Source organism: Barbus barbus, assembly GCF_936440315.1.
Source record: "Barbus barbus genome assembly, chromosome: 19".
NCBI lineage: Eukaryota > Metazoa > Chordata > Actinopteri > Cypriniformes > Cyprinidae > Barbus > Barbus barbus.
Genome location: NC_136747.1, coordinates 17,597,273 through 17,621,843, shown reverse-complemented (window position 1 = coordinate 17,621,843; position 24,571 = coordinate 17,597,273). Strand labels below are relative to the sequence as shown.

Genomic DNA, 24,571 nt, shown 5'->3' with positions numbered 1-24,571 from the left:
CCAACATTTAGTGTGAACACACTAATCGCACTATTTACACTAAAAAACAGTGCAGAATAGTGCATAAATATGTGAATTGGGATGCACCTAAAGATCCAAAAGAAATGTAAATGGTGATTTGATTTGGTGATATGGTGATTAAAATGATTTGTTTACAAGTAATTATTCAGTGAAAAGCATTTAAACGAGTTCAAAAATTCTCATTTACTCACCTTCATGTTATTGTAACCCTGTGTGAGTTACTTCCTTCTGTTGAACAGAACAGAAAATATTTTGAAGAATGTTGGTAACCAAACAGTTGCAAGTAGCTGTTGACTTCAATAGTATATGAGAGAAAGAAAAGTACTATGAAGTAAGTGGCTACTAGCAACACCCTTCAACATATGTTCATTAGTGATCAACAGAAGACATTTATACAGGTTTGAAGACAAAATGTTCATTTTTGGGTGAACTATCCCTTTACAACTCTGATTTTTCACACCATTATGTCATGAATGTGTGATGATTATCGCAGTCTACTTACTGTAAAGCCCAGGGCCAGAGAAACCATGTGCTCCTCTTTCTGAGCTGACACACATACATTCATATGTGTTAGCTACCTTAAAACGAAGACTAATGGACTCCATCAGACGGAAAAAAAAAAAAAACCTTACAGATGTGAGCAACCTGAATGCTGGGTTAAAATGGTTCATTGTGGCCACATTCCCACAACTATTCCAAATGATTGTCCCAGCTCACCGTTGATTAGATCTGGACAGACTTTGCCTTCCAAACAGATGTTATCTGCTCAGGTTTTGCGTTGTTATACGCGATAGAGCTGGCTCAGTTGATTCATTTGTCATCAGATTGGATTCAGGGAATTGGGTTGCTTGAGTCACTCCTGTGTTGAATTCGTGGGTGAGAGAGTGCAAAATGGCGGTCCATTTGAGACATACCTAAATCAATTCCTCTCACAATGTGGCAATACATTACAACTTACAAAGCTCAAGGGGATACCAATTCATTGCCTAGCTGCTACCATGTACAACATCAAGTTGTTTTCTGTGAGTCAGGTATTTTATTCAGCAATGTTGTAATTTTCTGTGATCATAATATTGAGTATTATTCAGTTTTAACCAACAGTGCCAAACATTATTGTTTTTTTAATTGTATGATGTAAAGTTATCCCAAAATAAATACTGTCAGCAGAGAAACAGCACCTTGGTGTATAACACAGAATTTCCATTTGCCTCATGAGTGTAGCTTCTAATTGAAGATTGCTTTAATTATACAAACAAGCTTTCTTTCACTCAATATGTTATTGATTCCACTGAATACTTGTGAGACAGGTCCTCTTCGAAATAAGTCACAATTTCACAATGGCCAGGAATGTCCAATGTATTTCAGACTGTGCTGATCATCAGGCCAATCATCTAGGGCCCTCGAATCGACTGTATAGATGTACAATTACAGGGCGAGTTCATTCAAGTTCACTCAAGTTCAAGTTCTCATTTTCACTTTCATGGTTGGTCATAAGACTCTCAACATGTACTATCAGTTTTGACACATTGTGTGCGATTATAACTGTCTGTTGAGTCTCAATATGAGACATGATGGCTGTGTCTTTATCAAAGCCAGTATTTATCAAATTTGTGTGGAATTCATTATGATGACTAAAGTGAATATTTTTGACAAATAGGACTGCATTGCTGTGGAAATCAGTAATTTTCGATCACATTCATTAACAATTCTATATAAGTATTTTTATGAGCAGAGAAAAGGTACTCGGATAAAATGTTTGTAGAAATCACAGCAGGCATACAGTTATTTTATTATTTTACCTTTTTACGATTAGCATATATTTTTAATAAACTCATTTATTTCTGTCATAAAAATGTGGTTTGAGTAGGTTGAAACGTTATCCAGAATTCATAAAATGCAAGTGATGTTAATAATTTTGTCATACTGCTGACCATAGTGAACACTCTTCTCTATTTTCGCTTTACAGGTTTCATATATACATGTGGTGGAACATTAAAAGGAAGGAATGGGACCATTGAAAGCCCTGGTTTTCCATATGGATATCAGAACGGGGCAAACTGTACGTGGGTTATTGTAGCAGAGGAGGGCAACCGAATTCAAATAGTCTTTCAGTCATTCGCAGTGGAGGAGGACTATGACTTTTTATCTCTCTACGATGGACACCCTCACCCAGCTAACTTCAGGACGAGGTGAGTGCTGTTTATAATGAAGGATTTGCATAAAACTGTAAGTAAACAGCTGCACCGTAATTGTATCAGTTGTATACTGATAAACTGTATAAGTTAATGTGAGACTAAAATACAGAAAACTGTACATACCTGATCATGGAGGGATAGAGAAAGCACTTTGCCGAGTCTAATTTACGGTGTGCCTGTAAGCAACTTGAATATGATGCCAAGTGAAAGTGCTGCCAAGAACTCTCCCTGGATAATTGCACTAGAAAAATTAAGCACTATTTTCCTAACTTGGCCATTGTTTGATGTGCTTCTCTATCTTTTACACTCAACTCTCAACCGATTAAAGCTACATACCTACTGTAGATACATAAAATGTCTTGCGGTTAAGGCGGCACATTTGTAGAGCTTTGAATGGATTTAACACCAAATTCTCTGCAAAGAAAATAAGCATGTCTTTCCCTAAAACAACCGTACCAACACTCTTTAAGTTCATAATGGCAACACCAGTGTGATTATGCGCATAAAGGGTTAATGACCACTATCTTTGCAGGTATTACAAAGGGGGTATTTAAATTGTGGGCATTTCATTTACACAACTATGCTGTTTTGGTCAGAGTTGGACAATATGGTGAACATTACTATTGGAAGTTCCACACAAAACATTGCATGTGTTTGTTAGGATAATGCTTCCATGTGAATATATTTTGCTGTGTCATGTACATGTACACTTACATTTACACTATCATGTACTGGGTCAGCAGACAAGGATGTTAAAATGGGATTTGTGGTCCCATTTGCGGAAAGGATCGATACCTGACTGATCCCAGCTGTTAACTAGCTGACATAGTGCAGTCCGGTCTATCTTTTCCATGTGGACTGTATTGCCATTGGTGCATATACTGTAAAATGTTAAATATTAATGTTTTCTTGTGAAATAGCAAATAAAAAAATATATTATTTTCAGCATTTTTCAGAATTATTTACCTCAGATCAAATGCATAATTGTTTATTAGTAAGTTTTTTTTTTTTTACATCAAAACCAATTAAATAAAACTAACACTTTTCTTAAAGGTCTTTTTTAAGTCAATACTTAATAAATAGTAAATAATGCAGATTTTGTCATGGCCGTATTATTTAAATTCACTTGACAATTTGTAAGCTATATGGATTTTTTTTTTTTCTGTAGTTGTACTTTCAAAATTGGAAACAACTATTCACACTCACAAAGGCCACCTCTTTTAATTGATTTATTTAGTCTCTTGTAGCCTTACATTTACTTACACATTCTCCTCCTCTCATTCTTCCTCTTCTCTCTCTTGCTATCCTGCATGAAGGAGATATTAGAAGGGGGTATGTGTGGAGAAGAGGAAGGAGGAATAATGACAGAGCTTAATTAAACAGTTCAAGACGTAAATAATGCAGGATTCTGCAGGCACTACATTTGTTTCTTGCATCGCCATGTTCGTTGGCATCATAGACAAATTGCATGTTGCTATTCAGCCATTTTAAATTATGCACTGCAATTAGGGATTGAGCCTTCTTTCTCTTTCTGTTTCTCTCTCTCGTTCTCTCTTCCTCTTGTCTGTATGAAAGAAGATATACTTCTCTTTTATGGCCACTACCAACATCTTTAGAGGTCTGACAAGAATAGCTTGTTGCGTCTTAAAGCCCATTACCGTTTATATGTCCTTTTAAACCTATTTATCCATATTTAATGATTTTGATTAATCGGGGTTCATTTAGACTTTAATGACCCCCTAAGGCGTCTCTGTCCGAGCGCACAGAGGGTGTGCTGACCTATATAAAATGTGGTGAGTGTCATGTCGGTGCTTTTTGCACAGCAGGTTTATTTGCTCCTTCGTTTGTGTTCTTGTTGTTTCTTTCTTGCCTGTGAAAGATGTGTGGGCGATCAAGCCTCAGATCTTGATGGGTGATAGATGCCTTCCATCCTGATTTTACATCAGTAATGATTATTAATGTGACCTGGCTGGGACTCTAAAAAGAGCTGTTTAAATTAATTATAAACTAACAATGCCTGGGACTGAAACTGACATATAAAGATATCAGTGATTAATCTTCAAATATGTACAGATCTGTCTGAAACATTTACAGCTTTGCTCAGAAATATCAAAATGAATTCTAAATGGGTTTAAATGATCATTTGGTTGGCAGGCAATTAAGCATCCCCTCTCAAATTGTAATTGCACAAACATCTGGTATTCTGTGTGAAAATATAACTTATGTCATATATATATATATATATATATATATATATATATATATATATATATATATATATATATATATATATATATATATATATATATATATATATATATATATATATATATATATATATATATATATATATAATTGTTGACTGATGTTTATTTTTTATTTTTAAATGACCAAGACTGATAATAATGGCAAATAAGAGGTGACCTCTGATGATCTTGTGCCCACTCACCTTTTACTTCATAGACATATTCTATGGGGGAAGTCGTGGCCTAATGGTTAGAGAGTCGGACTCGTAATCCAAAGGTTGCGGGTTCGAGTGTCGGGCCGGCAGGGATTGTAGGTGAATGTCCAGCGCTCTCTCCACCCTCAATACCACGACTGAGGTGCCCTTGAGCAAGGCACCGAACCCCCAACTGCTCCCCGGGCACCGCAGCATAAATGGCTGCCCACTGCTCCGGGTGTGTGTTCACGGTGTGTGTGTGTTCACGGTGTGTGTGTGCACGTTGGATGGGTTAAATGCAGAGCACGAATTCTGAGTCACCATACTTGGCAGTATGTCACTTCACTTTATTATATTGCACTGATCAATCAAGTAATTATGATAATTTAGCTGCCATCTTTTTAGTTTGTAAATTTTATATTGTATTTGGAAATGGATGCAATTGTGTTTTTTGTCATGGACCGATCTTAGTGAATCTTTTGAGTAAACTATTCAAAGACTCGCTCATAATACTAGATAATACTGCCCCTACCAATGTAATTATGTAACCTATAGAAAGACTCAACGAATTAATCAGTGCACAAATTTCAATGGTTCTTCTTGGTAAACAAATCAAAGATATGACTTGGTTGTTGAAGATATGATAAAGTTGTTAAGACTTAAAAAAAAAAAAAACTTTAATTTCAGTATAATAATATTTATCTGGTTTTAATATAACTATTATTATTAATATTGTTATTATTATCAATAATAATAATGATGATAATACTACTACTACTAATAATAATTATAATCATAATTATTATTATTATTACATTATAAATTATACTCATTGCTGCTGCTGTTGTTGCTGATTTCTCAGTATATGCTCTAATATATATATATATATATATATATATATATATATATATATATATATATATATATATATATATATATATATATATATATATATATATATATATATATATATATATATGTGTGTGTGTGTGTGCATATAACTACTAGTCTATATATCCTAAGAGTCTCCCTTCTCTGCAGGAGTAGAAAAATAATAGGGAGTAACAGTCTTTCATCTTATTCTATTGTGCTCCCTTTCACCTTTACTTTGAGATACTGTATATTTTCTTCTCTTTCTTTTCCTCGCACCCCCTTCGTCTGTGCAGAAAGCACTCATACATGTGGCTGCTGGGCTGCGAGCGGTTCATGTAGTAACGCTGAGTGTCACTATGTGTGTCAGACTGTGAAAGAGACCGCCTGAGTGAAGCAAGGTGTAATTGCAGACGCTTAGCCCGTGGAGCTAGCAATGTAATTAGTCATCAGCATGTAACGGGGATGGGACAGAGGAAGCGAGAGCAGCCACCAGCAATTATTCATCCCCGTCCTGTCACTCAAAGCTACCCATCTCCATAAATCATTTGCCGTTTGTTTTGGCGTCTGATCGAGGTGTCAGCACAGGAGCACTGTATACTGACGCATGGACGGAATGTGAAAATCAAGAGGTGCTGAGATTGAAACTAAATTCATCCCTGTGTCTTTAACTCATACATATGCATGAGATGTGAATGAATGCGAATACAGGAATACTGTGAGTTAGTTATAAAAGCATGCATGCAGGCTCATCACTATACAGTAGTTGCACTGGCAGTTGAAATGGTTATTTACGTTGAAAACAAGGAAGTTTTTCAAGTTTCCAAGATACGCTGTCAGAAAAAAAATTACATTTAATAAAAATGTGTTTATCCATAACTGAAAATTCTGTCATTATTTACTATTCTCATTACATTCTAAAAGCATGAATTTTGTGAGACCCTTCACATAGTTCTCACCAGTCTCTCTGTGCTGTCCCTTTAAATGCACTGCTTTCAGACTTAACGCTTACCACAGCCATTCAGTTCATCATCTGTGAGGCTGTAAAACCCACAAACTAACCTCTCCCCTTCACCCAGTCCCTCTCATTACACTTTCTAGGAATTCAGGGTGAAATTCATTCAACCCTGGGTTACTAGTATCGATTGTAGGCTCAGAATACATTCTGCCACTCCATTATATTTCCATGGCCTGGAAGAGGCAAGTGGCACATCATTCGTGTGGCTTCTCGAAAGATGTCTGACATACCAAGTGGCTTGTTTTGAATAGCCAGAGAGGGAGAGAGAGTGACAGACTACATTTTATCCCTATCTAGTGGATGTAAAGGAGTAGCAGTCTGTTCTGTTGCTGTGCAGTGTTTTCTGCCAAGAGCAAAGCCACGGTAGAGGGAAAGAGGGGTCTCTCTCTCTCTTTCTCTGGCTCTGTCTCCATCTATTGCACTGTTGAGCTTGGGTTACTGACATCTTGTGGTAAATGTGCAAAGTGCAGCATAGGCTCAGGACGTGGTGTTTGCATGTACAGCTGTATTCTGGAAAAACAAAACTGTCTCATACAGTAGCTTGAATGTCAATAAGTGCATTTATGGATTATTTTTTAATATGCACTAGTAAAAGTTTGATGTCTCATATATATATATATATATATATATTTATATTAACCCGGCGTTCGGTTCATCCCGCAGCGCCAGTTCTGCTTACCAAAAGTGGCCCACTAGGCATCTCGCATTCCACGCCCAGGGTCCAAGCCAGCGAGCCGGGCTTCTTATCCATTTAAAGTTTGAGAATAGGTTGAGATCGTTTCGGCCCCAAGACCTCTAGTCATTTGCTTTACCGGATAAAACTGCTTGTTCGAGCCAGCGCCAGCTATCCTGAGGGAAACTTCGGAGGGAACCAGCTACTAGATGGTTCGATTAGTCTTTTGCTCCTATATATATATTTTTTTTTTAAGGTCTCTTATACTGACCAAAGCTGAATTAATTTGATCAAAAATACATTTAAAACCATATTTAATATACAGTATATTATATATTAAGCAGCCATTACTCAACTTTTCAGTGTCACATGAGCCTTTAGAAGTCATTCTAATATGCTGATCTTTTTTTTTATATTATTATTATTATCAATGGTGAAAACAGTTATGCTGTTTATTCTTTCTTTCTTTCTTTTTTCCTGGAAACGATGATGACTTTTTTCATGATTCTTTGAAAGAGCATTCTGAAGAACAGCATTTATTTTAAATACTTTTGTTATATAATGTAAAATTCTTTTGGTCCAAAAAGTAATGCATTGGCTGAATGAAGGTATACATTTAATTTTTTTTAAACTATTATATTAATAGTTTATACTAATACATAAAACAACTGACCACAAACTTTTAAACTATAGTGTGCCTTTCATTTATCATCATGTTCTGCTTCAGTTTAAATATATACTATATACAGTGGCCTCAAAAGTAAGTATTTGGACACTTAAAGATAATATTTACCCCCCAAAATTTAAAATCCTCCAAATCTGTATGATTTTTGGCCACTCTTTTCAATATATTGAAAGCAAAAGAGGATTGGGCCTGTCAAGCTTCAAAAAGCATCATGAATATGGTCCATTTGACATATTGCACTATAATCAAAGACTTCTGAGACCATAGCGTTTTGTGACAAACAGACTGATACATGAGATAAATGAGTCATGTTTACAAATGAGACATTGCTTCTTCTCTCGTGAATTGTCCTGAACATACCGTAATAACTGGGGCAGATGTCAAGATTTTCAGAAAGTAATGACTTAATTTTCAGTCTGTTTGTCACAATTACACAAACAGAGTGTGACTTAAGTGTCCAAATGCTGTATTTTCTCCACTTTCTGTTTTCTCTCTCTCCCTCTCGCCCTGTTTCTCATTTTGCAGCAGTGGTTAAAGTTCCATTTCACAAGCTAATAACAGTATTAGCCCAACAGCGTGGAAAGTCTTCATGCCTTGTTGACCATGATGAAGTCCATTGCATGAACATCTGTTGTTGAATAAGGTGGCCGAATACCCTGCAATCCACACCTGCTTAAGTTCCTGCTCAGAAGTACACTGTAAAAAATGTGCTGCCAGGTAACCTAGAAATATGTTTCATGTGGTAACATCCAAATGAACTGTTTTTATTCAAGTTAAAAACATTATTTACTGTGACAGAATCATTAGGTTATACTAATGAAGGGGATTTTAAGGGTTGGATCAGGTAGAAATAACTCCTTAATGAGGTCATATCAGGAGGAATCAAATTTTCCTTGATCTTTAGAGATAAGAGAGCTCAATGTACTATGAAAACATACTGTAACCTTTAGAACTCAGACTTTCTCCCCAAACCAAAAAGAGCAGCTATTAAAATTAATTTGGACTTGGCAAAGATTATTCAGTTTAATATCCCTGATCATTTCAGTCCATCGTAACAGTATGTGTGACACATGCTACCATTAATTGTGTTTTGTTATTTGATTAAAAAAAATGCAGTAACATTGTAAAATATTACAATTTTATTTTTTTAAATACATTTTAAAATGATTCCAGTGATTTTTGCTGATTTGTTGCACTTATTATCAATGCATATATCTGCCTAGTTAATAAAGCCCAGATAAAGCAGAAAGACCAGGTTGAATTTCCTTGAATGGATATTTTAGCATAAGTACCGATGTTAATCCAGAAGATGAAAGGCCAGACTTTATTCAAAAGAAAATAATCTGAGTGGACTTTTTCCTGATTCTGTGAATTTTCTCATGGTCCTAAAATAACTTTGCACCGCTAGTGTATTTTTAGATTTTCCTACATTACAGTCTCTTGCATTTCAATTTGTTTGCACGCTATATTCCTGGTTTTTTATGTTTGCAAGACCCACAGCAAATTACAACTATTAGATTTTGAGGCATAGTTGTTGTGTATTAAAGTTTGCAGATGTCTGTGTGTAAAGCATTCAGGCCGGTGCATTTATACCTCTTTGTGGCCCAACAGCCTGTGAAAACAACATAAATCAAGAGGGAGCAGCCTGGCATGCACTCAAAGCTGAAGTGGTTGAGCCACTGGTCTATTGTGATCATTTACTACTGCACTTGTCCCTTATGCCTTTCCCCTGACTTTACACTTTCAGTGTATTCATCTCCAACACATTGCCCTTGGCTTTGGCTGCAGGGACTGCCTTCATTATTATCCACTGAATCAGGACCACTTTTTTTTCCCTTTTTTTTTTTAGGGGTTGTCGCTTTAATGGAGTGGGGTAAAAGGTTTATGGCTGGTTTCCATTTCATATGAGGCTACTGTGATACATGTGTTTTATATGCTGGATAAATCACTGGATACAATAGGTATGATGTGTTGAGAATTGGAATAACCACCAATCAATGACATTATAAGTGTGCACAATTCAGTATAAGAAAATCACAGCAGACTTGTTTGAATATTCATGCACACATGCACAAATCTAGGATTTATAATTAGCGATGCACCAAAATTAAATTCTTGGCCCAAAGCCGATAATTCTGGACACAAAATTACTGTCTGAAAAGCAAAAATTTTATTTTTTTTAATAATATTTTATTATATATTACATTAAACTTCTTCTGTTAAAATACAACAATAAAATACAACTAAGGATAATGATTCATTTGCAGTTTTTGATGTTCATCCTAAAATTACTAAAGAGAAAGAGAAGCAGGCTGTGGTTGGTTTTGCTTTTAGTCTGTTTTCCCTTTCAGATGGAAATATTTGGTGCATCTCTTCTTGTCCATTATGTGTGTGCTGCATCAGAAGAACTTTGAACGAGGTCCGGTTCTACAGGACCTACAGAAGCTGTTCTCCTTCTTCTACATGAAGAAGGAGAACAGCTTCTTCATGTTCTCACGACCCAAATTTACCTCGGCAAGATTATCTTTTCAACACCTTGATGTAATCTACTTATCCTCATCTTGCCAGCAGTTTCCCAATTAGACCTCAAGCCCTGTTAGAATTTTGTCATAATAGGTATAAAAGTGAGAAAGGAGGGCTCTTTGAAGTGAGCAATCGTGACGCTCTGTTGCGTTAAGAGGGGCTGCAAGTGTTTACCCCTTAGGAAATGCTGTTTCATCTCCCGCTCAGCATTCGACGCAGTCCATGGGGAGCACAAGGGCAAGTCTGATAGGTGTGAACTCACCCAGGGACGAGTGAAGGTGCGCTACTGAGGTCTGTCATCGTTGGACCTCAGAGCCTGCAAATGGATTTTAGCATCAAATAAGAGCGGTGGTGATACACCACTCCAAATGCAGGTGGGGGAATAATGGGCTATGTCTGCTGGTGTATATATTCCTGCATGATGGTTTAGAGCGAACAGATGTTGTATTACATGACACATTAAAAATAAAAAAGGATTTGGTTAATTTCTTTTGCAGATTTTGCGCTTTTTCACCAAGTAAGGCGTTGTTACAAGATCTGACATAAAGCAAGTGAATAAATCTGACATAAAATGAAACAAAACGGATGGAATTATATTTGGAATAACTAAGATGGGTGAATGTGAATCTGGCAATGTTTTATTATGGTGGTTGTTATAAGTGTAGCAGTAATTTGACAATTAAAAATCTGGCGAGTGGCACCAAAAGGTTAATGCTCTATCGTGTTTGAAAATAATGTACCCCCTGCAGTAAACCTAAACGTGTTAGCAAAGCAAATGTGGGATAAAAATGCATTTGCTGAAGTGACCATGCCATTTTAGTTTGCTTCTAAATCTTTGACTTGTACCCAACCACTCTGCATTGCAAGTGTAATGTTGTACCAGGGGTGCTACCGAGCAAGTTTACAATGTCAAAAAATACAAATTGGGCTGGTTATGTGATTCGTATGTCAAAATGTATCCGTTCATGTGTGCTAGGAAACACACTAATTAGTTTTTATTAATTGGTCATTTGCCTTTGTAATCGTAATTTGTGTGAAAAGGAAAAAAAAAAAGTCTAGTGCATTACTGCTAAAACTGTATATTTCAACTGCAGTGAATTTTATGTATCTGTATGTTTTTGGAGTTTTGCAAACTTTTTTCAATAAGCCTTTGTTGTATAATTTAGGTTAAAGCTAATATATTTTATGTTTTATATATTAATTTTTATGTATTATAAACAAATATGAATTAACAACAGAACTTAATTCATACATATAATTTCTATTAACATTAGATCTAGATTAATGTTATTCTAAAGTGTCACTTTAATTAATTTCTGCTGCATTTATTTAACCACAGTTTGAGTGGTTCATATTTGGATTTGGATATATGTAGTACAATATATCTTGCATAAAACCAAGTTTCTTGGTGAAAGAAACTTGCATAATAGTCTATTTTTTGCATTGTTCCAACACCTGCACTTCACCCAGACTGTATGAACCATTTCTATTATTGTTGGAGGAACCTTTCTATTAATCTTACCGATGTACAGTAGCTCCACTCACCTATATTTCTTCCAAATGATTTCCTGCAGAATGACCCCTCTGTCAAATCCAGCTCTAATCTTAGGTTGGTCTCACCTCCTCAAACCAAGAGACGAAAACACAGCCTGCAGCACACAGCTCAACCTATGACCTCTGGCAGGTCTTGTAGCAATGAATGATGGACAGATGCTCGAGTAGACATGAGCACTAATGATGGACTTTGCCGCGGTTGGAAAGACCTGAGGACGTGTGTCTTCTGTACACGATTGCTCTGTTTCAAAACCTAGTGAGCTACCTAAGGAGACAGCATTTTAAGACATCACAGGTGTGCTCCCAATGTGAGGGCTGTTCCAAACTGTAGGCTGCCTCTTCAAGTACTTCGTTTTGGCCAAATTCTCAGACAAAATTGCATTTATCCTTCTCAGAAAAAAAACAAACTCCTAGAATGCACTTTCCATTTCTCAGATTCAAGATCAGAGAAATAAGTTAAATGGTGAGAGTGATGATTATACTGTTTGTCACTTAATATTTTCATAGTTCTGTCTTTTTTGTTTAACTTAAGTTTTAAAAATGCACTATTTAAAGGAACACTCCACTTCCTTTCAAAATAGGCTCATTTTACAACTCCCCTTGAGTGAAACAGTTGAGTTTTACCGTTTTTGAATCCATTCAGCCGATCTCCGGGTCTGGCGGTAGCACTTTTGTCTTAGCTTAGCATAGATCATTGAATCGGATTAGACCATTAGCATCTCGATCAAAAGTGACCAAAGAGTTTCTATAATTTTCCTATTCAAAGCTTGACTCTTTATTCTGTAGTGACATCGTGTACTAAGACTGACGGAAAATGAAAAGTTGCAATTTTCTAGGCCGATATGGCTAGGAACTATACTATCATTCCGGCGTAATAATCAAGGAAATTTGCTGCCGTACCATGGGTGCAGCAGGTGCAATGATATTACGCAGCGCCTGAAAGTAGTGCCCAGCTAGGTAACTAGTTATGATATAGCTGGGGACTACTTTCAGGCAATATCATTGCGCCTGCTGCATTCATGGTACGGCAGCACAGTTCCTTTGCTGAATGGATTCAAAAAAGGTAAAACTATTTAACTCTTGGGGAGTTGTAAAATGAGCCTATTTTCAAAAAAAAGTGGAGTGTTCCTTTAACACTTTACTATGATAGTGCTATTTGTTAATGCATTAGCTTTCATAAAATAAATTGAAAAATAGTTAAAAAAAATACTTAAAAAAATGACTCCGTACTCAAAAATAAACAGAATCATTTCAGTCTTTAAGCATTTAAGCAGTTTTCAGCTGGCTACCCAGCTAAACCAGATAAACACCAGGTTGGAACACTTCTCTTAAACTAGCAAAGACCATCGTAAATCAGTTTAGACCAGTTTGAGCATTTTGTTTTCTCCAGGAATGTACTTAATTTTAATATTAAAAAAAAAAAAGTTTTTGTGAGTGATAAGTTTGTTTATTAGAGAACAAAGCCAATATGGTCCTGTTTCAGAATTCGCCGAGTTACAGTTCATTTTAGTGACGCGTTTCTAAAAGCAGTTTGCGGAGACGGAGAAGGCAGAGAGGGCACCCTGTTTGTTTTCTTTATTCAAAAGCACAAAGTTCAGTTGTTATTATGAGTGTATGCAAATAAAAGTAGACCCCTTACAGATTCGAATGGTGTATTGCTCTTATCTGTACGATCAAAAATGGCAGAGTAATTCGTAATTCAAGGTCATTTCTGCCTTATCAGGAAAATCTGCCAAAAAACGCGTATCCGCGTTTGTCGACCCCAGAGGGTTAATACAGTCAGTGTATACTTTTTCCTTATTTACGCTGAAAGAATGCTAGTGAAATGTGACAACATGCCCCATAGGTGCGATACCTAATCAAAAATATAGAAGACAAACTAAATGTGGCAACTAGTAAATACACAAGTTTGAAATATACACATTTCATCATGCTAGCATGTATGGAAACTATTAAACCATGTGGCCTTGTGTTAAATTGTGCCCCTGCTTTCCACCCTTTTAGGCAGCTAACTGGGTTTTGTAGCAGAGCTAATGTGTGATGGCATAGGAGTTTCTTCTGAGGGCAATACTGCCACAATTTCTAGGAAACCATGTGTAGCGTTTTCATATTTGATTAATGTTATCATCTTATTATAAGAAATAGGGCTCCGTTGGTCTGAAATGAAATTTAGATTTTACAAAGGGGAAAAGATTTCAAATTACCAGAGATTAAGATGTTCCAAAGGGAAAACTAATCACTTGATGGAGACAGTGCTTTGTGTTAAAGCAACTCTGTTCTATAAAGCATCATTGTGTGTTGCCTTTGTGTAGAGAGGCTTTGTACTGGAGAGCTTCCAGTCTTTTTCAGTACATGATAGTCTCATAAAAGCACTGCTTTTCACTTCAAAAAGGATCGCTATTGTGACACTAGATGGATTTTAGGTGCACTTCCTTTTGGTACTGCACCCTTGACTGCTAGTATCTCCACATTATGGCTCCTATTGCTCTGTTAAATTGCTGTCTATACATTTGTCTAATTGTTTTGTCTGGGGATTGTTCTTGGTTGGATGAATACATTAGCTGACGAGTATGTTTTCTTCCTCTAAAGAACCAAGTCAAGTTTATTTTTAGGTTATCCTCTGCTGCTTGGCAGTTATAGGTAATCCATTTTTAGAGAGGGTTGAAAAAGTACATCCTGTCATCTTCATTCAAAATTTAGGACTTTTCAGCATAGTCATAGTCATCAAAAATGCTGAATCATTAGGTCAGCCCATGATGGATACTTTTCTTAATTATGCACTGTCATTTATCCTGGTGTGTCTTGTGTTGTGTTGTCTCATTTAGCTTCTGCTGTCTGCAAATAGTATGCACTATATACATGCTGTCGCACAGCTCAGTCATTTCCTCTTTCTTTTTCTTTGTTTCCAGAGAAAAATTAAAAGATTTATACAGCCTATTATAAATAATGATTCCACTGATGTCAAAGTTATCTACAGCTGTATGTGATCTAACTTCGGCATCACTTACTTTGTTTTAGAGTCTGAATTGTCAAGTCAGCATTGTTCGCAGCCTTTTTTCTCAAGCAGCATCATTCCACAAGCTTGACTGCTCGTTAATGCCTTTTGCCGTCAGGCTTTAAATGAACAAGACGATGAGCAACAACATAACAATCGGAGCATCCGAATGCAAACTGATTCATTGCAATCACCTGGTGGGAGAAACTGCAAGCACTGGTTGAGAAAACAGCCGTCTCCCTCCTTTTCTCTTTGTGTCCTTTTCAGTCAGTGAAAAATCTGACACTTCCTGGGATGGTTTAGTCAATTTTTTTTACGTTGATGTCCATCAGATTAATTGGGTGTCAGTGTTTCATCCTGCTCATTGCTTTCTAAACATGTATCTGACTCACAATATCCTCTATGGCCAGAATTTTCAACTAAGATACCATGCAAGGTACTGCAGGGGGTCTGTGAACCGATTCAAAAACTATAAAATCCTTTTTAAAATTTATGTTAAAATATCAAAAATCATAGAAATCGTAAAAAAAAACAAATATATTTTCAACAAAAATAATTTATTTATTTAAAAAAAAGTCACACTATAATTATGTTTACGCCATATAAATTGTTATTATTGATTATTGTAGTATGTTTAACATACTGTTTCAGTTTTTCTACTTCAAGTTTAATTCAGTGTGTTACTTGCCAGTTTTTTGTAATTATTTGTTAAATAATGGGTTGTTTAAGGTTGAAAACTTTATATCTAGGCTGTGAAAACACTAGAGCTTCAGCTAGCTTGGCTAGTTTCCACCGTAAGGAAGCTGGCATTTCTTCTAGTTTCCTCTCGGCATCTAAATTCCCATTTAAGCCTCTTGCCTTGAAAGCAGGCATATATGACCTTTGCAATGTAAATAATTTCCCTTAAATCACATTAACACATTTTTCATGCAAAAGTCCTCACCTCAAATTCCCCTGACCCAATGCCCCTGTTTCTTTTGCTTTGTAGCCTGACTGCAATAAACAGGAGGCCCAGGCTCATTATAATACACAGTGGGAGGCTACAAACATACAGTACATGTTTGATTAACTTTTTAAACAAAGTATCATCGTGGGACATCCATTTTCCTTCATCCCCAAAACCCATGAGAGTCACACACCCAGTGGATCGGAGGTATAATGTAGTCATATATGCAAATTAGTTCTCAACCAGCATGTGGTTTGTAAGTGGGCACGGTGCATTTGTCTATCCTGTCTAAGTCTGTGCATTATGTCATTCGTGAAATCCACACGATAGCATGCAATGAGAGACACCAAATTGCTCTCTGAGGATATGTTAGCGGAGTAGATGCTGCAATTAAATAGATTTGAGCATCGAGCCATCTTGTCGTCTGATGTTGAGTGCTTATTGCATTGCATTTAACTCAGAAAGTCTTGGAGAAGTGTAATGGAATGCTGCTTGATATCAGACTTCCAGCTTTAGAACTTGAGTGACTTTTTCAGGAGATATACAAAGTTTATGACACACATTTTAGTTTGGGCAAAAAGGATTCGGTGAGTTAACGTTCCTACATTTGATGTTTATAAATCTTTTTAGCAAATGTTCATAGAGAGAGCTGAGTAAAACACAGTAAATTATCCTCTCTGTTAATAATCATACACCTGCAGAACAAATGCTAGCATAACATTGTTTTCTCTCTGTATTTTGGTTGCTAGGAGATTGGTAATTAAACACCTGCAAAGCTAAATCAGCCATTACTGTTTTGTTAGCACTGAAAAATATTCATGATTTGAGTTTGGAGATATCAAGTAGGAATATCCATGTCTTATTCAGGGTACAATTAAGCCATGTTATTTATTATTTTATAAGAGAAGTTAAAATAAGTTGTCTTATTCTGTTAATGATATTACTTTTCATAACAAAATACAAACTATTATTCTGTGTTTGGGAGCAACTAACTAAAAGTAGTGATACTGCTAACGTGAGAAATTGCTATTTTTTTGTAATTTTATATGTGGAGCTATAAACAGCACAGTCAAGCAAACAATTATCAAATGCACTGTCCTAAATCATCTCCCATCTCACTCTCAAATGAAGCACTGAGATTGATTTTATTGAATTGGTTCATTCAGTCACTATATTTGATATCCTCATTGTTTTTGTAGCAGATAAATGCCAAATTGATATCAGATGGTACTTGTGTACTGTTGATATTTGTCTGGTTGGAAAATGTCTTTATGTGCACTACAGAATCATTCACAAGCTGTTCATGCAAGTGTTGAACTTAAAGGCCTTCTTCATCGCTGATGTTTGGATGCTTTTGCAGGTTTTGTTTTAATTGATTGTGGGAAAGGATCCACTTCATCCAGATGTCCTTGTGTTTCTTATATTTTTTGTTTTACTAAATGAAAAAAATGTCTCCAAATGATGCAGTGAGCATGATATTAGCAAGTCATTTTGGTAACCTATTTGACTAATCCATTTAAAATAAAATAAATAAAAATACAAATTACATTAACTTGCTCTCTCATAGCAATTCAGAACTATTTTATGTTTTGGCAAATTGGTGGAGATCGGTTAGGTACACCAAAAAGATATGGTATAGCACTTAAAGTGCTTCTTGGCTCATAATCATAGGGGAACCACTTTTGGTGCTATATAGCACCAAATCTTTAAAGGTGCTTTACAGAACCTTTGTCAAATGGTGCTATGTAGAACCATAAGAGGTGCCATATTGCACTGTATTTCTTCAACAAAAATGGTGCTAAACAGCACCAACAGTGGTTCTTTGGCTCGAAAATAACCTTTAAAGGGGCTAAAGGGGCTAAAGTGGTGCTATATAGTACCTTAATCACCCCAAAGAACCACTGAAGAACCGCTGAAGAACCATACAGGAGCTTAACAGGTTCTGTATATGGTAGCAGTGCCAAATAACCTGTGAAGAACCGTTGAAGAACCACTGAAGCAGCAAGATTCTGCACCAAAAGTGGTTCCCCTATGATTATGAGCCGAAGAACCACTTTTGGTGCTATATAGCAAAAAATTTTTAGAGTGTATAGAGGTGGTCCTTTGTGCTTTTTTTTTTTTTTTTTTGCTTTTTCTAAAAATTTTACATTTCCAGACAAATAGTGTCATAAATTCAAGCAAAATCGTACAGTTTGTTAGTAGTTAATAAAAGTATGAAGTTGAATTACTTTGTATGTGCAGTTTGAAAAAAATACAAGCTACCCATGTTTTAAAGTAGATAATCTTCACCCAGTGGAACAGCTACAAAAAAAGCTGACCTATTTTATGAACATTTGTGAAAGATGAGGCTGACAGTGCATTTTATTCACATCAGATTCATTGAATGTGCAAGTGATTGTCATATGGTTATTTTTTACAAGGCTGCTAAAAGGTTACTACTTTTCTCAATGTCAGATTTTTTTTCCTGCGTTGATGTTACTTCGGACTGACACATTGCTTGCCACATTGCAGAGCAAACATATTTTTATTTCAAAGCATAACCCATCACTGAGACATGTTGAGGCGTATTGAGACACGCAGGAAAATTGTGAGGGAAGACTGTGAATGCTGGATGCTGCGCTCATGCGGTGAGGGTGGAGCGTGTGAAAAAATTTAGAAAGGAAAAAAAATAGGGATTGGAATGGATAAAAGGAAGCGACTAGAGATGACACAGTCTCTTTTTTTCTCACTTCTGAAATTTTTCCTGAAAGTCCAGGATTTCATTAATGCTGAGAGTGTCCCTGACAGCCACATCCCATCCTCTCCCAGTTATTTATTCACAATTTTTTTTAATATCGCCCAAAAACATCTTGAGGCATGGTGCTCTCTGCTTTATAATGCACTAATCTCCCTTTTGCTAAATATCACAGAAGTATGAAAATGGAAAACGAAAGAGACGATGCACATCAGTGGCATGCTAATATCCATTTGCCGCAAAAAAACCCCAAAAAAACCCTTCACAGACATCACCTCAGATAAACTGTCTGCTTAATGTACTATGACTAGGGCTTCTATTATTCAACGGCTGCTTGTGAACCTCCATTGCATAATGAAAACACTATGCTTTTACATTTGATCTTTATCCAGTAACCCCTGGCCACCGTGATACAAAGGGCAGTTGCTTATTCTCTTGTATTTCGTCCTGTGAGATATTGCCTTCCTTGAGTTCCCCGGGTTGCTAGCCAAGAAACGGGCAATAATGCAATGATCAAAATGATTTGCACCCCATTCGGAAGCTCTCTGCAGCTGGAAAACTGTCAGGGTGGTGGAGGGACTCATGCTGATGTAAATACGCTCCTAAAATTTGCCAAGTGTAAATTGCTCCATCTACTGGCTGCATGTTTTGTGCATACAGTATGTGACTTGCGCCATTGCTTTGATTTGTTTTGCCCCAGAAACACATTTTGGGTTTTATGCACTGAATGGAAAATGAAAGACTCTGCTTTCTAATGACATAATTATTATCCTCGATTTGTCACATTAAACAGCATAATTTGTCAGTTATACAAATGGAGTAATTTGGGAGTTCAGACGTTACTTTATAAAATAAAAATAACATGTACATCGATTAAGGAGGTCTGTAATGTCTTAAAAAGCTGTATGTGTCGATTTTTTAAATAATAATAATAATAAAAAACATATCTTACAACAATGTCAAGAACAGTTATAAGTTAATAATAATAGACCAAAATTAAAGAAGAAAAAAGCTGCATTCAACAGAAAACGACTTGGTTTGAAAGTGAATTCTTTGTGAGTTATGCTTTATATATATCACTACACAATCAAAAAAAAATAATATAGATAAAGATAATTTTGCCTTGAAAATTTCATCTAATAAAATGATACTGAACAGTGAGGTCAAAGGCAGCAGATGAGGAGAATAAGTGCACTTTATGCTTTTAACAGCCTAAAATACTAAAACAAATTGGGCACTACTATAAAATTATTCATAAATATTTCATTTTATGTTGCTGCTGAATTGTTGACAATGGATTAAAATGCTTTTATAGCCAAACCATGTAGTTACAACATCTACATGACCAGCAGGGGGTAACTGGGTCGTGCTATATAGCCTGGCCTTGACCCACTGGGACTGACAAGACAAAGTGATCCACATTTGCAACAGCAGCTCGTTAAATCGTTCCCATCTTTGTCACTGAGCTCCCTGTTGAGCCATTTTGGATTGAAAAAAGCAAACAATAGGGTAAATGTGGCTTGTCTGAACTTGCTCAAAGCTCACGTATCGAAATGAAAAATGAATGCACCGACCATATGCTGGATGGCCCATGGGCAGCCTCCACCAGTCTAACCCAATCATTGGACTTTTTTTCCTTTTTTTTTCTCGAATATGTTTGCTCTTATTGCCTGAGCAAAGTAATTTTACCCGGCTTGGCAATGTTGGTCTCTTAAGCAAAGATGAATGAGTTCCGCAGTTCTCTGTAATGTTTTAGTTTCCCCTGGAAAATGAGAAAATGTAAAGATGGCCCTTCAACATGATGCCCTGTGTACATTTGATATCATAAAATCTGTGATTTACCTGGTATAACTGTAAATATCTTGACCTGAATATGATTTGAGATGAACACAGGTGCTGCTATGTCAACATTCTTGACAAATGTCTGACACAGTGGCTATATCTTTGTCTTCATCTCTCTTTCTCTCTCTGTCCCTCGGAATGATGCGAGCATTGGGCCGCACACTGCTGTCATGAAACTTTGGATCTTTTTTCATTACCAGAGAACAAGGTTTTTGCCATGGGCTGCTAGTCAGTTCATTACGCATAGGACAGAAATGCAAGGATTCAATTAATCTAGGCTTTGATTTGACCTATAGGATTTCTGCAGAAAGAAACTGAGACTGTGCAAATGAAACTTTCTGCCAGGAGCAGTGCAACACTACACTAGTGATGGTATTGCGCACACACACACACACACATGCCCAGTTTGAATATACTGTATAGATACAACTTTTTAAAACTATTGTAAAATAAATAAATAAATTAATAAAATACAATTTAAACAGTTATATTGTGAAGTATTATTGCAATTTAAAATAACTGTTTTCTACTTTACTATATTCTAAAGTGCAGTTATTCCTGTGATGGCAAAGCTGATTATTTGGCAGTGTCACATGATTCTTCATTCTAATATGCTGATTTGGTGTTCAAAAATATTTCTTATTTTATGAATGTTGAAAACAGCTGCTTAATATTTATTTATTTATAACATTGATGTTATTAATTTCTTTCAGATTTACTTGATGAATAGAAATAAAAACACATAATTTATTTAAAAAATATGATTTTGTGTGTGTATTATAAATATAATTATTATTATTACATTAATATTATAACCATCAAGTGATATTAATAAATTTTTCTAAATATTCAAAAACTGATCTAGCATTTAGATGGTTCTTAAGTGAATCTGTGAATCATTTATTTGAACTGATTGACTAAAATGATTGGGGTTTCCCAACACCACACATGAGAGAGAATGAGGGCTGTTTTGGAACCATATTTGATTAATTTTGGAACCATATTTGATATTATGTACAATACAGTGTGACACAGCATTTTGTCCTGACCTACTCCTACTTGTAGGAAAAAGTAACTTATCTGGCTAAGCTCTGTTATTTTTTAAAGCAGCTGACCTACTGTCATGCTATTGACAAAAGTAGTCTGCTACTACTCATAGTTGCTCCCCAACATTGCTGTCATGCATTGATCATGTATTGTATGAAAGACGAACAAAGGCAATGGAAGTTTGTGAAAGAGAGAGAAGGGACATGCAGTAAGATGTCAGAGAGACAGAAGCATTTCTTCATTCAGAAGTGCAGTTGTCTTCATTTCTTTCTTTTCACAACCAAGGCAACCTAGCAGGAGGAGGGCTTTTCCTTCCGATGCCCTTGCACATTTTTGTCTCTCTTATCTTTCTCCCCACCCAGCTGACTCCATGCCAAGTATTTTTTCCCCCTGTTTCTCTCTTTATTTATTCAGTAGGCGAACGGTTTGTCCTCTGGTGCAGTTTGCAGTTGCCGCATATGAGGGGGTGGGAGAGGCCACCAAGAGAAGGAAGAAAGCTTTCTTTGTGATGAAGGATCTGAGCTTCCCAGCAAGCCAAAGGGCCCTGGCTCTAAAAGGCTGTCTCAGAATCTGTGAGGAAAGAGCCAAGGCCAGGTTTAACATCTCTGATGGTACTCTTTTTGGTTGGCTGATGAAGTGCAGGGGTATGTTTATATCAGATCATAGTGGTCACTTTGCAAAGTTCATAGAGTCAGTAGAATTTATTCAAGTCAGTTAAATGTGACCAGAACTAAAATGGATGTTTACCCAATCAGCAGGGATCTTAAAGCGTATTTTAAAGTTATAATAGTCCAGTCAGTCATAGTCCATCCATCAACAAAACAGATTTCAGCATTACATCAATTGCCCACCAGTGGATCCTCTGCAGTGAATGGGTGCCGTCAGAGAGTCCAAACAGTTGATAAAAACATCACAATAATCGACAAGTAATCCACATGACTACTTTCCATCACTTAATGTATGGCTGAGTATTTATAATAAACAAATTAATTATTAAACTGTTGGTTCAGGCCAAAATAGTTCATAATGCATACGCTTCTTCTAGTGAAACAGTCCATCCCCTGTTGTCCTGTTACATCAAAATCTACTGACATTTTAGAACAGTTTGGACTGTTTTGGCTTGTAAACAGTGTTTGATCTGTGCATATCTCTCTCCTGATTCAGACGAGACAACTTTTTTACTAAAGAATACAATATTATGGATAGGGGACAATAAGAACAATAAGAAAAGAACAATAATTAAAAATAGTTTGAAGTTAAAAACATCATAATGAGGAATTTGCTTATTAGGAGCACAGCTTTTTGCTTTTCAAGACTTTAATTGATTGACTGGAGTCAACAAAGATTATTGGGATGCTTTTTATCAGTTGTTTGAACTCTCATTCTGACGGCACCCATTTACTGCAGAGGATCCATTGGTGAGCAAGTGAGGTTATCAACATCTCAGATGGCCTAAAGGTGAGTGAATTTTCAGCAAATTTTCCATTTTGTGTATTCTTTTAACAAACCCCTCTGTAAAGACCTTCAGAATATAGATAGGAATAAAGCTGGGGGGAAAAGTTTGGTTCGTTTAAGTGCTGCTGAAGTGGATATTTCTGGCTCAGTGCATTAAAAAAAAAAACTAATTTGAAAACTTGGCCTGTAAAGATACTGTATGTACTGTGATTGCAATTTACAGATGAAAATTATAATTGTAATAAAACACTTATAGTTTCCAAATTGTGCAAGTGTCTAAAAAAGCAAAGCCGTTGCCTGTAGTGTCTTGCCAAGACATGGCAAGAGTTTGGCACGAGACTGACTGAGTGAATCCTTCCACCGTTATGTTTTTAAATTCAGACCCCTCTGTATCCTCTCAGCAGGGCCTTGTGCAGCAGATACCGATACCCTTCATTAGTTTCAGCGCTGCTGTTCTGTAGGTCTTGTAAAACGCTCGCTGTGCCACAGAGATAGCATTCCTCCAAATATCATCCTCCAGGGGCCACGATTGGCTGACTCCCAGGATTCATTGAATGGGCGACTGGGAGTGTGCTGAGGTAAATAGTTGATGAGAGATTGCTCAGATTAATTAGCTCAGCTCATTGTCTTGGCTAATTCAGTCTTCCGCATGACCAAGCCTGAAAACATAACCTGTTTTATAAAAAATAAAAATAGAAGGGCATGCAAATAGCTTTTCCCCCCTCCTTCTCCATCCTCTCTTTCAGATTGCAAACAAAATACTATATACATTTTCCAGATTAAATGCAAATGACAGTGGCATTTTCATATTTGTACTCAGTTAGGGAATTAGCATCTTAATAATGTGAATCATAATGAGCTGGTGTGTTGACTCTCTAATGACACAAAGTGTGTGTTTGTCTTTATGAGCAGATAAATTCAGTCTAAAAGTTCCAGTAATCCTTATCAGGTGATATTTTATATGTATTTGAGAAGCTGACATAAAAACACTTTGGGAAAGTTGACACATCTGGCTCCATTTAAATATATTTTTAAAACATTTATAATAATTGTGCATACATATTTCATTACTTCATACTGTATACTTAAGATACTACATGGAAAATTGTATTTACATATCCATTTAAAATTGTCTTTAAAGCCATGTGTGTGTTTGTGTTTTAGGACCATTTAGTCCTAAATATATATTTTCCCTTATACATTCATGTTGATTTTAACCTAAAAAATATTGGTTTGTAATTCAAAGAAAAAGGGCCATGCACACGTCAGCAGGTTTATTATGCAAGTCAAAGTTATTTATGCAAATTGGAATTAAAACAGTTCACCTAATATGAATCAAAAGCTAATGCACGCAAAGCATACAACCCTCCATATGCACACAATCATAACTGTATGTCATGCATGGACAGATATTTTATGTACATATGAATGAACATGCGTCAACATGCTAATGAGTTTACAGCGGTGTAGCATATATCTCTGCTGCATCTAGGCTGTCATAAGGGTCACTCTGCACTCCAGGTTATTCCTGCCTAGAATAGTTCAGAAAACAAATGACTATGTAGCCATGACC

At 36.2% G+C, this 24,571-nt stretch overlaps 1 protein-coding gene across 1 annotated transcript in view; it reads left to right on the top strand.

Moving 5' to 3' along the window:
* Window positions 1-24,571, top strand: part of LOC306885654 (CUB and sushi domain-containing protein 3-like) — a 405,244-nt gene that overhangs the window by 58,590 nt on the left and 322,083 nt on the right. The window contains exon 2 of the mRNA XM_079442324.1: window positions 1,988-2,210. Coding sequence (XP_079298450.1) covers window positions 1,988-2,210 — 223 coding nt within the window. The remainder of the gene's footprint in view (window positions 1-1,987; window positions 2,211-24,571) is intronic.